At 41.8% G+C, this 13,126-nt stretch overlaps 1 protein-coding gene, 1 long non-coding RNA gene and 2 other non-coding genes across 5 annotated transcripts in view; 2 read left to right on the top strand and 2 right to left on the bottom strand.

Moving 5' to 3' along the window:
* The window catches only part of Patl1 (PAT1 homolog 1, processing body mRNA decay factor), a 31,809-nt gene that overhangs the window by 2,440 nt on the left and 16,243 nt on the right, over window positions 1–13,126 (bottom strand). For both annotated transcript variants that reach the window (NM_001108520.2, XM_087574978.1), the window contains 7 exon segments: window positions 2,500–2,655; window positions 5,019–5,178; window positions 7,026–7,174; window positions 9,047–9,106; window positions 10,594–10,691; window positions 11,167–11,290; window positions 12,395–12,575. In NM_001108520.2, the coding sequence (NP_001101990.1) occupies window positions 2,500–2,655; window positions 5,019–5,178; window positions 7,026–7,174; window positions 9,047–9,106; window positions 10,594–10,691; window positions 11,167–11,290; window positions 12,395–12,575 (928 nt within the window).
* LOC147997060 (uncharacterized) lies at window positions 2,655–4,375 on the top strand. The gene is made up of 2 exons (XR_015653019.1): window positions 2,655–2,907; window positions 4,186–4,375. It is a non-coding gene; the product is annotated as an uncharacterized LOC147997060 (long non-coding RNA).
* LOC120100383 (small nucleolar RNA SNORA32) lies at window positions 4,541–4,662 on the bottom strand. Its single transcript, XR_015655770.1, has one exon. It is a non-coding gene; the product is annotated as a small nucleolar RNA SNORA32 (small nucleolar RNA).
* Window positions 9,206–9,336, top strand: LOC120100442 (small nucleolar RNA SNORA17). Its single transcript, XR_015655986.1, has one exon. It is a non-coding gene; the product is annotated as a small nucleolar RNA SNORA17 (small nucleolar RNA).

Raw genomic sequence — 13,126 nt, 5'->3', positions numbered from 1 at the left:
TATTCACAGGGTACACATGCAGGCAAAACCAAACAACCCAAAACCAAAAACCCCACCCATACACATAAAACAAATCTAAAAGCAACAGCAAAACTCAATACAGTGCACCTAAGCCTCTAACACGTCAGTTGCTTGGACCATGGCACCAAATGGAAATGTCTCTATACCAAAGTCTTTGTATAGCTGGACAGAGAGGACAGGCAAGCCTGGAATTAAGCGTGTGTCTTTCCTGTAAATTTTGTTTCTCATATAGCAGATGACAAGCATAGACAGCCATTTCTGTATACCCTATCCTTTTGTGAAAATATTTTCCACACCAGTCATTGATAATCTAGTGGTTTTGTCTTTCTCCTTTTTTAAAGAATCAAAATAGAATAAGAAAAGTCAAAGTTCATGAAAAATTAGAAGAAAAAATTTTACTTTGTTAAGGAAAAAAAAAAGCCATTAAGAGCTCTACGGGGTTCTGGAGATACAGCTCAGTTGGTGGCATGCACAAGGTTTCAGGTTTAATTCCCAGCACCATATAAACCTGGTGTGACAGTGCATACCTATAATCCCAGCATTCAGGACAATTACATGCTCAATGTCATCCTTGACTATACAGGAGGTTAGGGACCAGCCTGGAATACACAACAATGGCTCAAAAAGCAAAACAAAACAAGTTAACAAAAATATAAATACACGAAGTGTTAAAAAAAATCAAAGCTCAAAGAAAATTAAAAAATATTACATACCCCTGGGGCTAGGAAGATAGCTCAGCTGGTAAAGTACATGCTGGGCAAGAGTGAGGACCTGAGCTTGGATCCCAAGAAATCACAAAAAGCTGGGGACAGTGGTGTGTGCCTGTGACTCCACCTCTAGAACTGGAGCCTGGCAGATCCCTGATGTACAATGGCCAGTCTGCCTAGCCAAATCAGTGAGCTTCAGGTTTAGTCAGAGAACTTATCCCAAAAAGCAATGGTGGAGGAGAGACACCTGATGCCACCCTCTGATGATATAGCCTCTGCATGCACATCATACAGCAGTGCACATGTGTATGCATACAGAATATTTTCTTGTCTGACCTACAAACATACAAAGGATGTTAATAGAAGTCTAAAAATCAGCAACGTGAACCCTGAAGGAGCATCGAATGAAAATGCCAACAGTACTAGGTTAGATGTGCAGGTTCTATCTGTAACGGGTCACCAACAGACACTGGCAGTATTCTGGGATTTCATTCTACTTTTCTGTGTTCATACTAAAAAGGATAATCTATCTTTTCCACAAAATTTCCCTTCATTCTATTTGTAGGCAAATTTTTGCCAGGCTCATGATACTGTATGAATTCCTGGCTTTCTACTGCTCTTATCAAAAGTAATACAGAGACTAAATAACAGGAAGACCACAACTGGTCACTTGAGAAACTACCTACATGTCCTGAGGGATATAGGTGTGCTCTATGCCTCAGATACCCTGTTATTGTTGGCAGTCAAAGGAGAAAGGGGTGCTGAGACTTCACCTCCATTGTGTATCCTGGCTCTAAACAAGCACCTACTACAGAGCAAACATCATCTAAATAATAAGACGACTGTGCAAGCCTGCATCACCACTTGTACAACATAGGTGAGAAAACAAGCTGACGGATGAAGAGATGGCTCACTGACTGCTCTTCCAGAGGACCCAGGTTCAATTCCCGGCACCCACATGGCAGCTCATAATTGTCTATACTTTCAAAATCTGACACCCTCACACAGACATACATGCAGATAAAACACCAATGCAAATGAAATAAATAATTAAAAGAAGGAAAGAAAACTAGCTGAGCATCGTAAGGCTGGGAAAGAGCAGGCCAGGACTGAAACTTGCCTGTTTAGAAACCATGATCCTCTTTCCTTACTAGGTTTCCTCTAAGAGGTTTTGAATTTAAAAAAGGAAAGAAGTTTGTTTGTAGGCAGGTTTTATGTCCTGGAACTAAAACTGGGTATGTAGACTAGGCTGGCCTCAAACGCAGAGATCTGCTTGCTAGCCTTCCTCCTGAGTGCTGAGATTAAACACAAGTGCATCGAGTTTTGTCTTAATCTTTACATCTTTAACATGACATTAACTGAAAGCTGCATGTAGCTTCCCTGTAGCTAGGCACGCCATATGACCAAGCCCTGGCCACTGCTACTCAATAAAAGCTTGTGAAAATTTCTGGGAAAAGTCCTAAGAGGACAAGCAGCAATCTACACCTTAATCATCCATACCCATGCCAAGACAGTTCTAACTTTCAGGACAGTTTTGAAGCAAGAATCTTCCAAGTATGGGAGTCTACTGCTAAAGAAGACAGGAGTAACTGTTGAAGACTGGTCACTTGATTCTACAATTCCATCAGAAACTAATTTTTCAATCCACCTATTTCCCCCCTAGCTTTTGCCAATGTGTAATTTCTGAGTAGGAGAAAGCTACAGTAGTCATAATTTTACCAAGGCAAATTTAGATGCCACACAACCTTAGGGACACAAACGACAAGAGCACCTTGTTCTGGAGCACAGCAGTGAGGTGAGAGTTAGAGGGTGCTGGTGCAGTTGCACTTTGAGGTAGGTTCATTAGCTGTTGCAGAAGGCTGGTGACAGTCACTGAAGGAAGATGATAGAGGAGGAGAGAGAAGGGACTCAGTAAGCATGGCAGCACCTACAAAACACAAACAAGAGTGTTAAATCCTGCAAGCTATCCCTTCACTTACCTCCCATCAGTGGGTATGATCCAGGCTGCTTGCCACAAAAACAAAACAAAACAAAACAAAACATTACACTACTGCGTGTGAGGACATCTGGTTGTAATGGAAATGTATGATAAATACTTTATCTTTCTTTTTCAGTTTTGAGATGAGTTCCTGGCCTAGCATTCACCATAAATGATTGATCAAAGAGTCCCTTCAAACTGGTTTGTACATCCCTAGTAGTAACCTAGACCTCTTGCCTCTGTTGTAAGACCAGGATTATCTGTACTCCCATGAGTATGCCTCCTGGAACCAGCTACTACTTCAAGAAAGTGGTTTAGAACATGGTTTATTACTTTTTAATTAACATAGGTTAAAAACTCAGCATTATGTGTGTACACATATATATGTATACATACATACAAGCATGCATGCATACATATATACATACATACATGCAAAGAGGAGGAGGAAAGAGAATGAAATACAGTTGTACAAACATATTTTTAGACTGGCATCAAACTTAAAGCAATCCTCCTGTCTTAGTCACCATAGTGTGGGAAAATAGGAATGAGTTACCACACACAACTTTTCTATAAAGTTAACTAATCATTCTTCACTAGCAAGTAAGCTCCATGAAGGCCTTTTTGTACTCCTAGCTTTATTTCTACGATGTAAAATGGTGCCTGGAATGTGGTATTCAGTGAGTACTTACCAAACGAAGGAGGCTCTCCCACACTTGCTCACTGTTGATCTCATGATTTCCACGAGATCATAACTGACAGTGTGCTCACTGCTCCTCTGACTTTCTTTGGCATTTATGCTCCAAAATAGGAGTACCTTCTTATTCTGATTTTTTTTTTTTTTTTAACAGAGCTGGGGACTGAACCCAGGGCCTTGCGCTCTACCACTGAGCTAAATCCCCAACCCCTTATTCTGATCTTTTATTCTTTAGGATAAATATTGAATCTTTAAATTTTTTCTCTACTCCATTTTTCATTCTTAAGTCTCTTAAAAATGTACTAGTTTCAAGGCTAGAGAGGGTTCAGCCGTTTGGAGTACTTGCTTTTACAGAGCATCCAAACTCAATTCCTAGTACCCACATGGAGGGTCATAACCCTCAACTCCAACTGTAGGGATCTAATGCCCCATTCTGACCTCCATGGACACTAACCATGCACACAGCGCACATATACATAGGCAAACTATTCATAAATAAAACTAAAAAACACTAATACATTAAAAAACTTCTATGATGCATTCTTCTGATGACTTAAACTTTCTGTAAATACTAAAATCTCAAATGCTACAGTAGTCATGTCCAGCTCTTTCATGTTTTGAAGGACATAGGTATGTCTTCTGCACAGATAATTCAGGTGATTACTTCTCAAAATTTTTTTTTTTTTTTTTGCACCAAAAGGCACTAAGGTTTCCTTTTTTATTTGCTGGCGTTTAGTGTTTTGCTACATGTGCCAATCTAATTACACAATTTTCTCTTACAGAGGCAGTTAGCTGAGATGAAACAACAAAGAGAAGCAAGTACATGAGGAAAGTACAAAGACAGCTGTTTTTCTACAGAAAGCACTAGGAAAAGTCAAGCCAAAAATACACACTGACTTCCTATAAATTGTGTTAAGGGTTCTTTTTTAATGTATAAAATTATTTATTATCAATAAATTTTTATTTAAGGGGTAGGTTTGATTTCTTTGCTGTCCATCCAGGCCATCTGAAAATAGCCCTTTCTCAAGGTCATCCAGTTGTGCTTTTAGCCCTGCATAATAAGAACATGGGAGTAATGGGATGAACATTCTAGAACCATCTACATATAAGTAACAACTGGATAAAGATTTGCTCAAAAAATGTTCCCAACATGTTAACTGCTAGTCAAGTAGCATATGGAAAACCTAATGGGAATTTTTCTTTATGGTCATGTCCACAGCAAATGAGAAACTGCATTCTAAAAGCCTTGGTAATGACCATTTACTTCTCAATTTTTAATCAACTACAATTAATTTCCTCATAGGTATTTCTATGAATACCTATTCTATTCATTCTGAGTCCTGTACTTACCAATACTATTATTTTATCAGCTTCTTGTCTTTAACTTGAAAAAGTACAACAAATTTTGCTAATCTTCCAAGAACCACTACAAGGATAATCAGAGATCTTTTAGTCAAGAATTATCCTGTGGGGCACAATTCAACTAAACCTCTAGGCTAATGTGAAGCTACTGACAACAGAGCAAAGAGGGAGATTAGACATCCACAAAAGTAACCAAGAGCCAAAGTTTTCCAACTTGAGAACCAAAAGCAAAGTTGCCCTACATGGTGGGTACCTCATCTTGTGCGTCCTTCTTGATAAGGAAAGGGAGGTTCCTGGCAGTTGCCATGAGAATGTCAGCTGCTTGCTCTGTGGAGAGGAAAGGGAGAATGCGGGCAACCATTCTCTTCCCTTTTCGGATACACATGATTTGTACAAAGTGGTCATCACTTGGCCTGCAAAAAGAATACCACCTAGTGTCAATAAAGGTAGTACAGAAAACCCATGTTTTAAAAAAAAAAACGATACAACACTCATCTTTATGATTATCTACACTACCCAAGTCGAGGGTGATTTTCTAATTCCAACCAAATAATAAAAAATAAAAATCATCTCCCTATATTATATGTAAAAATGTGATCAAATTTAAGAAAAAATTCAGTATTTCTCAGGTTAACCTGTGTTATTAGGGCACATAGAATTTACATAGCTTTGTAATTTAGCTTTTTGCCCCCACAGAATGGAGTATTGAGTCCAGAACCTCTTGTATGCTAGGTAAGAGTTCTACTGCTAAGCTACAGTTATCTCCAGCTTTGGTCAACCTCTTCAACACTTTTCCATGTCAATAAATATTCAACTAAATGCATTTAATGGTTACAGAACATAAATTATATTTATCAGACCAAAACTATAAAAAGGGTATTGAAAAGAAGTTTACTCTATCTTTGTCTAAGGTGTGGCTCAGGAGATTCTGAGTAAAGAGAAAGGAGCTGTTAGCTGATGGAGTTCTTTTACATTTAGTGTTTGGGATTTATTAAACATCGTCACAATTAGGTTTGCTTCAGACAATGAGGCAAAAGATGACAGAGAGAGTTCAGACTTCACCTGAAGACTGACTGGCTTCCACACATACACAGAGAGAGTTCAGACTTCACCTGAAGACTGACTGGCTTCCACACATATACAGAGAGAGAGTTCAGACCTCACCTGAAGACTGACTGGCTTCCACACATACACAGAGAGAGTTCAGACTTCACCTGAAGACTGACTGGCTTCCACATATATATACAGAGAGAGAGAGTTCAGACCTCACCTGAAGACTGACTGGCTTCCACACATATACAGAGAGAGTTCAGACCTCACCTGAAGACTGACTGACTTCCACATATATATACACAGAGAGAGTTCAGACTTCACCTGAAGACTGACTGGCTTCCACACATACACAGAGAGAGTTCAGACTTCACCTGAAGACTGACTGACTTCCACATATATATACACAGAGAGAGTTCAGACCTCACCTGAAGACTGACTGGCTTCCACACATATACAGAGAGAGTTCAGACCTCACCTGAAGACTGACTGGCTTCCACATATATATACACAGAGAGAGTTCAGACCTCACCTGAAGACTGACTGGCTTCCACATATATATACACAGAGAGAGTTCAGACCTCACCTGAAGACTGACTGACTTCCACATATATATACACAGAGAGAGTTCAGACCTCACCTGAAGACTGACTGGCTTCCACACATATACAGAGAGAGTTCAGACCTCACCTGAAGACTGACTGGCTTCCACACATATACTCTGTGGAAACCCCAAGAAAGTACGAATGTAGATGTGCCATCTTTGTAGATGAAGACTACAAAGCTGAAACAACAGTAATCATAAGCCAGATACAAGCTGTCACCTCAAAACTAAACTCCAGTAACATACCTTTATCTCCGGCATCTAGCACAATCCTTGTAGACAATGACTATGTATTGCTGAATAAATCCAAGAAAGAACTCAAAGGAATTATGGGAAGTTTTACATGAAGTAGCACCAAAGTCTGTACAAAAAGATAAGGCACTAGTATAGTATGGTGGCCCACACATTTAATACCAGCGTTTGGAAGGCAACTGGATCTCTGAAATTAAAGTCAGTCACGGCCACACAATGTGACTCTCTCAAAACAAAAATAACAAACCCAAGATAGATGCTAAGCTTATAGAAATATATCCAAACCCCAAGTATGTGGAGTTTAGTTTAACAATGGACAGGATCTCCCATTCTCTCTAAGTGCACAGTCATTACCTCTCTTGCCCAGGCAATTTGCCTCTCAGGTTGTCATACATGCTCCAGATTTTGTGCTTTCTTTCATCTGTCAGGGCAGGCCGCTCTTCCTCTAGACTTAGGAGATAGCGCCTTTCATAATCCTCCACATCAAGGAGTAAACTATAGGTCTAGGGGAGAGAGAGAGAGAGAGAGAGAGAGAGAGAGAGAGAGAGAGAGAGAGAAGGCCCACATGCTAGGTTAGGACCAGAGTATCAGATAAACATCTTCACAGTTTAGGACTAACTAGTAAAAAATGCCAGCATATAATTTAAACAAGAGGAATTTTTTTTAAAAAGGTGCTCCTTTAAATGTAGGGAAACATGGTGAAATAATTATCCTTTAAGCATCATTCTTTCTCTCTGAAACTGCTAGTCAAATAGTCAAACAGTCAAATGATTGTTTCCCAAATTTCCTAGCCGCACTGTTAGGCTGAACCATCCCTGTATCAAGCCACCCAGTGGTGAGGGTGTGTGAGTGTGGAGGCCAGAGCTTGACTGTTACGTGTTTTCTTCTGTCTTTCTCACACTCTATCAAAGCAGTGTCTCCCATGTCTCCTACCAGCGTCTGAACCCACAGGGAGCCAAGTAGGCTTCCCTATCTAGCCAGGTTCCTCAAGGACCCTGTCCCTAGCCTCCTTACAGCACTGGCTTGCCATACCTGCCTGGCACTTATGTGGATGCTGAGGATGCACACTCTGTTCTTCAAACTTATACAGAAAACAAACATTTTACCATCTTCTCCAGCCCTGGCAGTCTTTAGATAGGGTCTAAACGTAGTCCTTCTGGAATTCACTATGTAGTCGCTTTTGGGGTTAAAATCCCTATTATGAGATGAAACTGCCCCTGTGACTAAAATCCATCACACTGGAGTCCTGATAAATATTTTGCTAATCAAGCAAATTTTGTTTTTGTTTTGTTTCTTGAGACAGGGTTACTTTGTGTAGCCCTGGCTGTCCTGTTAACTCCGTTCAGTGTATCAAGCTAAACTCTGCCTCCTGAACGCTGGGATTAAAGTCTGTGCATCACTACCAACCAGGCAAACTTTACATTAGTTTTACTACCGGTGTCAGCCAGTAGTCTAACAAGCACTTTGCAGGAATTCAACTCATTGCAAACTCAACCCCAAAACAAAACTACTATAGTAGTTTCTCAAAAAAGGGATGGTTTGTATGTAGCTGTGCTCCACAGTCCTGCAATGTGGTGTGTGCTTTATAGATGATCTATATGTATATCTCATCGTCCTTACTACACAAGAGGCACCTAATAAATGATGTAAAACTAAATCAGTTCATGTAACAGAGAAACTTCTATTCCTACTTTTATTAGGCTCAAGATGACCTGGGTTGATAAGAAGCGCAATGGGTAAAGGTGCTTGCTGTCAAGTCTGACAGCCTGAGTTCAACTGTGTTGGAAGGAGTCATATGTTGCCTCCCTCAAGTTATCATCTGATTTCCACATACCAACACCTACATATAAATTTATGTATCAAAAAAGGTGAACAAAACCCCAGTGCAGTGTTCTTTCCAGGATCCCATAGGCAAGGTATAGCACAATCACTTCTAAATACTCTGGTAAACAACAAGCACTTACCGCAAACCAATTCTTAGGTAATATAAAAGAACAGGGGTTAGGGTTGGGGATTTAGCTCAATGGTAGAGCGCTTGCCTAGCAAGCGCAAGGCCCTGGGTTCGGTCCCCAGCTCCGGAAAAAAAAAAAAAAAAAAAAAAGGAACAGGGGCTGTGAGCTGACTTAGCAGGAAAATGCACCTACACACCCAAGCCAGTTTCGAGTCTGAAACCTAAACCCCACATGGCGGAAGGCAAGATCCCAGTCCTACAAGCTGTCCTCTGACCTTTGTGCACAATGCCACTCCATACATAAAATGTTATTTAAAAAAACCAAAACACTGATTTACTGATCATTCTTCTACTTCTTGAGTACACATATATTTGATAGTCCTTTAAATTTAAACTAAACATAAAAATAAATTTTAAAACTTACTTTCTCAATTATGACAAGGGTTTTTCTTCTTTTATCCCGAACTTGTTTTTCTTTTGTTTCCTTTAAAAACAGAAAGAAAGAAAGAAGGAAAGAAAGAAAAAAAGAAAGAAAGAAGACTACTCAGTAAAAATTCTTTACCTCTATGTAGAACTAAAATGTTCTGCCCCAAGAATCTCTACTAATGTGGCTGCTGTGTGTCATGTGTCAGTAGGTGGCAGAGAGGAAAGAGACTACGGTTCATGCTCAGTGTTCTGACCTATGAACACCTGAACAATGCACAGCTTGAAATAAAAGCTAGCCTGAGGTGGCCACCAATCAGGTTCCAGGCAGGCCCAGATGGGCTCCCAAGATAGGGAGCAAGCCAAAAACTTGAAGAACCCTGTCGGGGACTCTGGCCCTGGGGCAGGAGTGAGCCAGAAACAACTGCCAGACTGGCTCCACTCCTGAGATGATCCCAGACCCTCAGAGACCCCAGGTACCACTAAGAGCAAGTAAGTGGTGGAGAAATGGAAAAGAAAGAAATAAAGGGATGTGGGAACAATGAAGACAGGCAGAAAGAGACTTGAAGGTAGTGAGGAACAGCCTGATGTTAGCAGTCAGTGTTGCCACCTGAGACCATGGTAAGGTCTTAGCCTGTGCTGCCACAGGGATGGGGGTTGGGGGCTGTGTAGAACTGGCCCCGGAGGCATGAGAACAGACCCTGCACCTTACTTGGGGTATCATAGGAAAGTGGGTAGGAACACAGGGGGCTGTGGGTGAGCCGGCCATAAGGATACAAGTGGGGTAGAGCCCTACCATTCACTGAGGGAGAGATTACCCTCCTCACTTTCACCAACTGTGACTGATGAGAGACCTGGCTATAGGGTCATGAGAGCAGAAGAACTGGCCCTGCCCCTCACCTGCTGCAGTACTTAGAGTGGGCAAGGTGCAGGATATTAGAACTGACCCTGGTGGTGGGGACATAGGCAAGCTGGCCCCGAGGGTGTGTGAGAAGAGTTGGTCCTGCAACTTGTCTGCCATGGGGTACCATGGGCAAGAGAAAGATGCCCTTCCCTACCCTCGTGCCTTGTCATCTAAGGCCTGTGGGAGCTGGCCCTGGCTCTTAACCTGCTGTAGCACTTGAGAGAGTGGGACCTGCACCCCACCTGGGCACCACAGTAGAGCTGGCCCTGAATATGGGGGCTGCAGGTGAGTAGGCCACGAAGGGTGTGAGCATGGGAGAGCTGGCCCTGCCTCTCGTCTGCTGGGCAGTGGCATAAACAAGGGAGATACCATCCTCCTCCCCTAACTTGTCCCTTGACATCTATGGCAGGTGGCAGAGATGGCCCTAAGGTCATGAGAGTGGGAGAACTGGCTATGTCCTTCACCAGCTACAACACTCTGGAGAGCAGGCCCTACATCTTGCCTGAGCAGCAGGGTAGAGCTGGCCCTCTTTGCAGGTGAGCTGGCCCCGAGGGTGTGAAAGGGTGAAAATCAACGGACAGATTAGCTCATGTCTTTCCAATGACTACCACAAATGAACAAACACTTCATTTGCTGGCACTTACATCATCCTCACTCCGAGATGTCACAACAGCATCTATCATCTTCCGAGGATTATTCACACTAGAGACAGTAAGTTTCCCCAAAGAGCCCTCAAACTGCACTGAAAGGACAAAAAAAGGCTCCAATAAACACTTGGAATATGGCAGAGAGCACTCAGAAAGCTTTTTCTATTCTTCATCACAGAACTGTAGACAGTAAAGCAATCCCCCCTTTTTTGTCTTTTTGTTGTTTGTTTTAAGAGAAGGCATCAGTATCTCACTTAGGCTGGCTTTGAACTCATGATCCTTCTGCCTCTGCCTCCTCAGTACTACAGGTGTGACCTCCCACAGCCAGCTAAAGCAACTCCTCTGCATAATCTATTCTCTATTCTTTGTTAATATAATTATCAAAAGAACAATTATTTCATCTTTATCAATTTAGAAGTACTAAAAAAAAAATCACAGTAAATTTTTAAAAATTATGGGCTCTCAAAGGGCAAAGGCCTGTGAGTTTATCTGTCAGGCTAGTCATGCTCTCCACAAACAATTACCTCTAGTTTAACCAAACAGTGTCCCTCAGACGGGCTGGGCCCTTACCAGGCTTGTAGGCGTGCTCCAGTCTGGCCACCTGAGGGGTGATGAGCTTGGTGCGCTCCTTCTTAGGGCCGTCACCTTGCATTTCTTCAGCAGCTGACGATTTCTCCAGCTTTTCAAAGTAATTCTACCGTAAGAGAGGATGGATTTTGTTGCAAAACAAATACAGACTACTGTAGTTCAACACACACACAATTTATTTTTCAATGTGCTCTGGCTATCCTAGAAATAACTTCGTAGACCAGGTTGGCCTCAAACTCAAGAGATTTACTTGCCTCTGCCTCCAGAGTGCTGGGATTAAAGGTGTGCACACTTACCCTTGTCCTTTTTCCTTTTGTTTTGGAGACAGGGGTTCTCCCTGTAGTAGTTAGTAGTTACCCTGGAGTTCACGTTGCGGGCCAGACCTTAAACTCAAGAGATCGGCCTCACAAGTACTAAAACTACAGGCATGTGCCACCATGCTCGGGTCCTACTCGTGACTTTTATTCAAAACCAACCTATGAACTACAGGTTCACCTCAACAACCAAGTGAGCTATAGTATGTTCAAGGCCCAGGGTTTGATGGCCACAAACCTCTGACACCCTCACACTTTCAAATCTCCTAGCCTTCAAAAGCATTAACTGGCTTGGTAAGATGGCTCTGTGGGCAAGGTACTTGTCATTAGGCATGATGTCCTAAGTTTAATCTCTGGGATCTACATGGTAAAAAGAAAAACAAGCCCCAACTCCCAAATCCTCCAAAACAAACAAACAAACAAAACCCCAAAAAGTCCAACTAATTCCCAATATTCACCTGTAGACCTTGAAAAGAGTGCTCATTGCCCACAAAATGTTTTTTTTCAAAAGTATTTTTAAAATCTGAATTAGTGAAGATATCTTTATAAGTTGGACTGCCAACATGATTTTCTTTTTTTGGTATAGGGGTCTGCTAGGGATTGAAGCCTGGGACTTGCACATGCTAGGCAAATGTTCTCCCACTGAGCTACATCCCCAGCCCCACACTACCATATTCTTAATTGGAAAAACCAGATTAATGCTCAAATGAAAACACCAATCTGAAGGCACACAGCTTGACAATAGCTAGTATTAAAAAATGGACAGAATCTGCTATCATTTGAATTCACTGGACAATACCTCAGTAGAAAACTCTGCAAGCATTCAGTTTTACCATTATTTAAGTGCTTATACATTAGCATAAGCAGACTGTGCTGGACACCAGCCTGGCTATTACCTGGTAATAGAAATCATCCAGGTAGGGATCAGTGCTCTGCAGCTGCATCATTTGGATTTTAGAGACCCAATCCTTTTCCCGCTGCAACATTAGATTAGCATATGGATCCTTCCGGAGATGATCTTGATGACTAACCCGGTGACCTCCTCTGTCTCCAGTACCATTGAGATTTCGATGCTGACTAAAAGGCAAAAACATGCTGCATTCAGGCCGAGTCAGCATATTAGTCACACTTTTTCACAAATACAAGAATACAACAGGCTGGTTCAAAAATATCCCCCTTTGCTTTTTGTGAAGGAAACCGGAACTGTACCCTAACACAGCTGAAGAGACAAGAGCTATGTGATACATGATCACAGAAATAGAACTAAGATCTAAGTACTTTCCCCAATGTTAAGCACATCTGTACCAGTTGGTTTTGTGTCAACTTGACACAAACTAGTGTCGTCAGAGAGGAAGGAGCCTCAGGAAATGCCTCCATGAGATACAGCTAAAAGGCATTTTCTCTTTTTTTTTTTTTTTTTTTTTCCGGAGCTGGGGACCGAACCCAGGGCCTTGCGCTTCCTAGGTAAGCGCTCTACCACTGAGCTAAATCCCCAGCCCCAAAAGGCATTTTCTCAATTGGTAATCAATGGGGGAGGGCCCAGCCCTGTGTGGGTAGTACCATCCCTGAGCTGGTGGTCTTGGGTTTTAGAAGAAAGTAGGCTGTACAAGTCAAGAGAAGCAAGTCAG

This window comes from Rattus norvegicus, chromosome 1 (assembly GCF_021556685.1).
Source record: "Rattus norvegicus strain SHRSP/BbbUtx chromosome 1, alternate assembly SHRSP_T2T, whole genome shotgun sequence".
Taxonomy (NCBI): Eukaryota; Metazoa; Chordata; class Mammalia; order Rodentia; family Muridae; genus Rattus; species Rattus norvegicus.
Note: the sequence above shows the minus strand (reverse complement) of the source record. Positions and strands in the feature narration are given on the sequence as shown.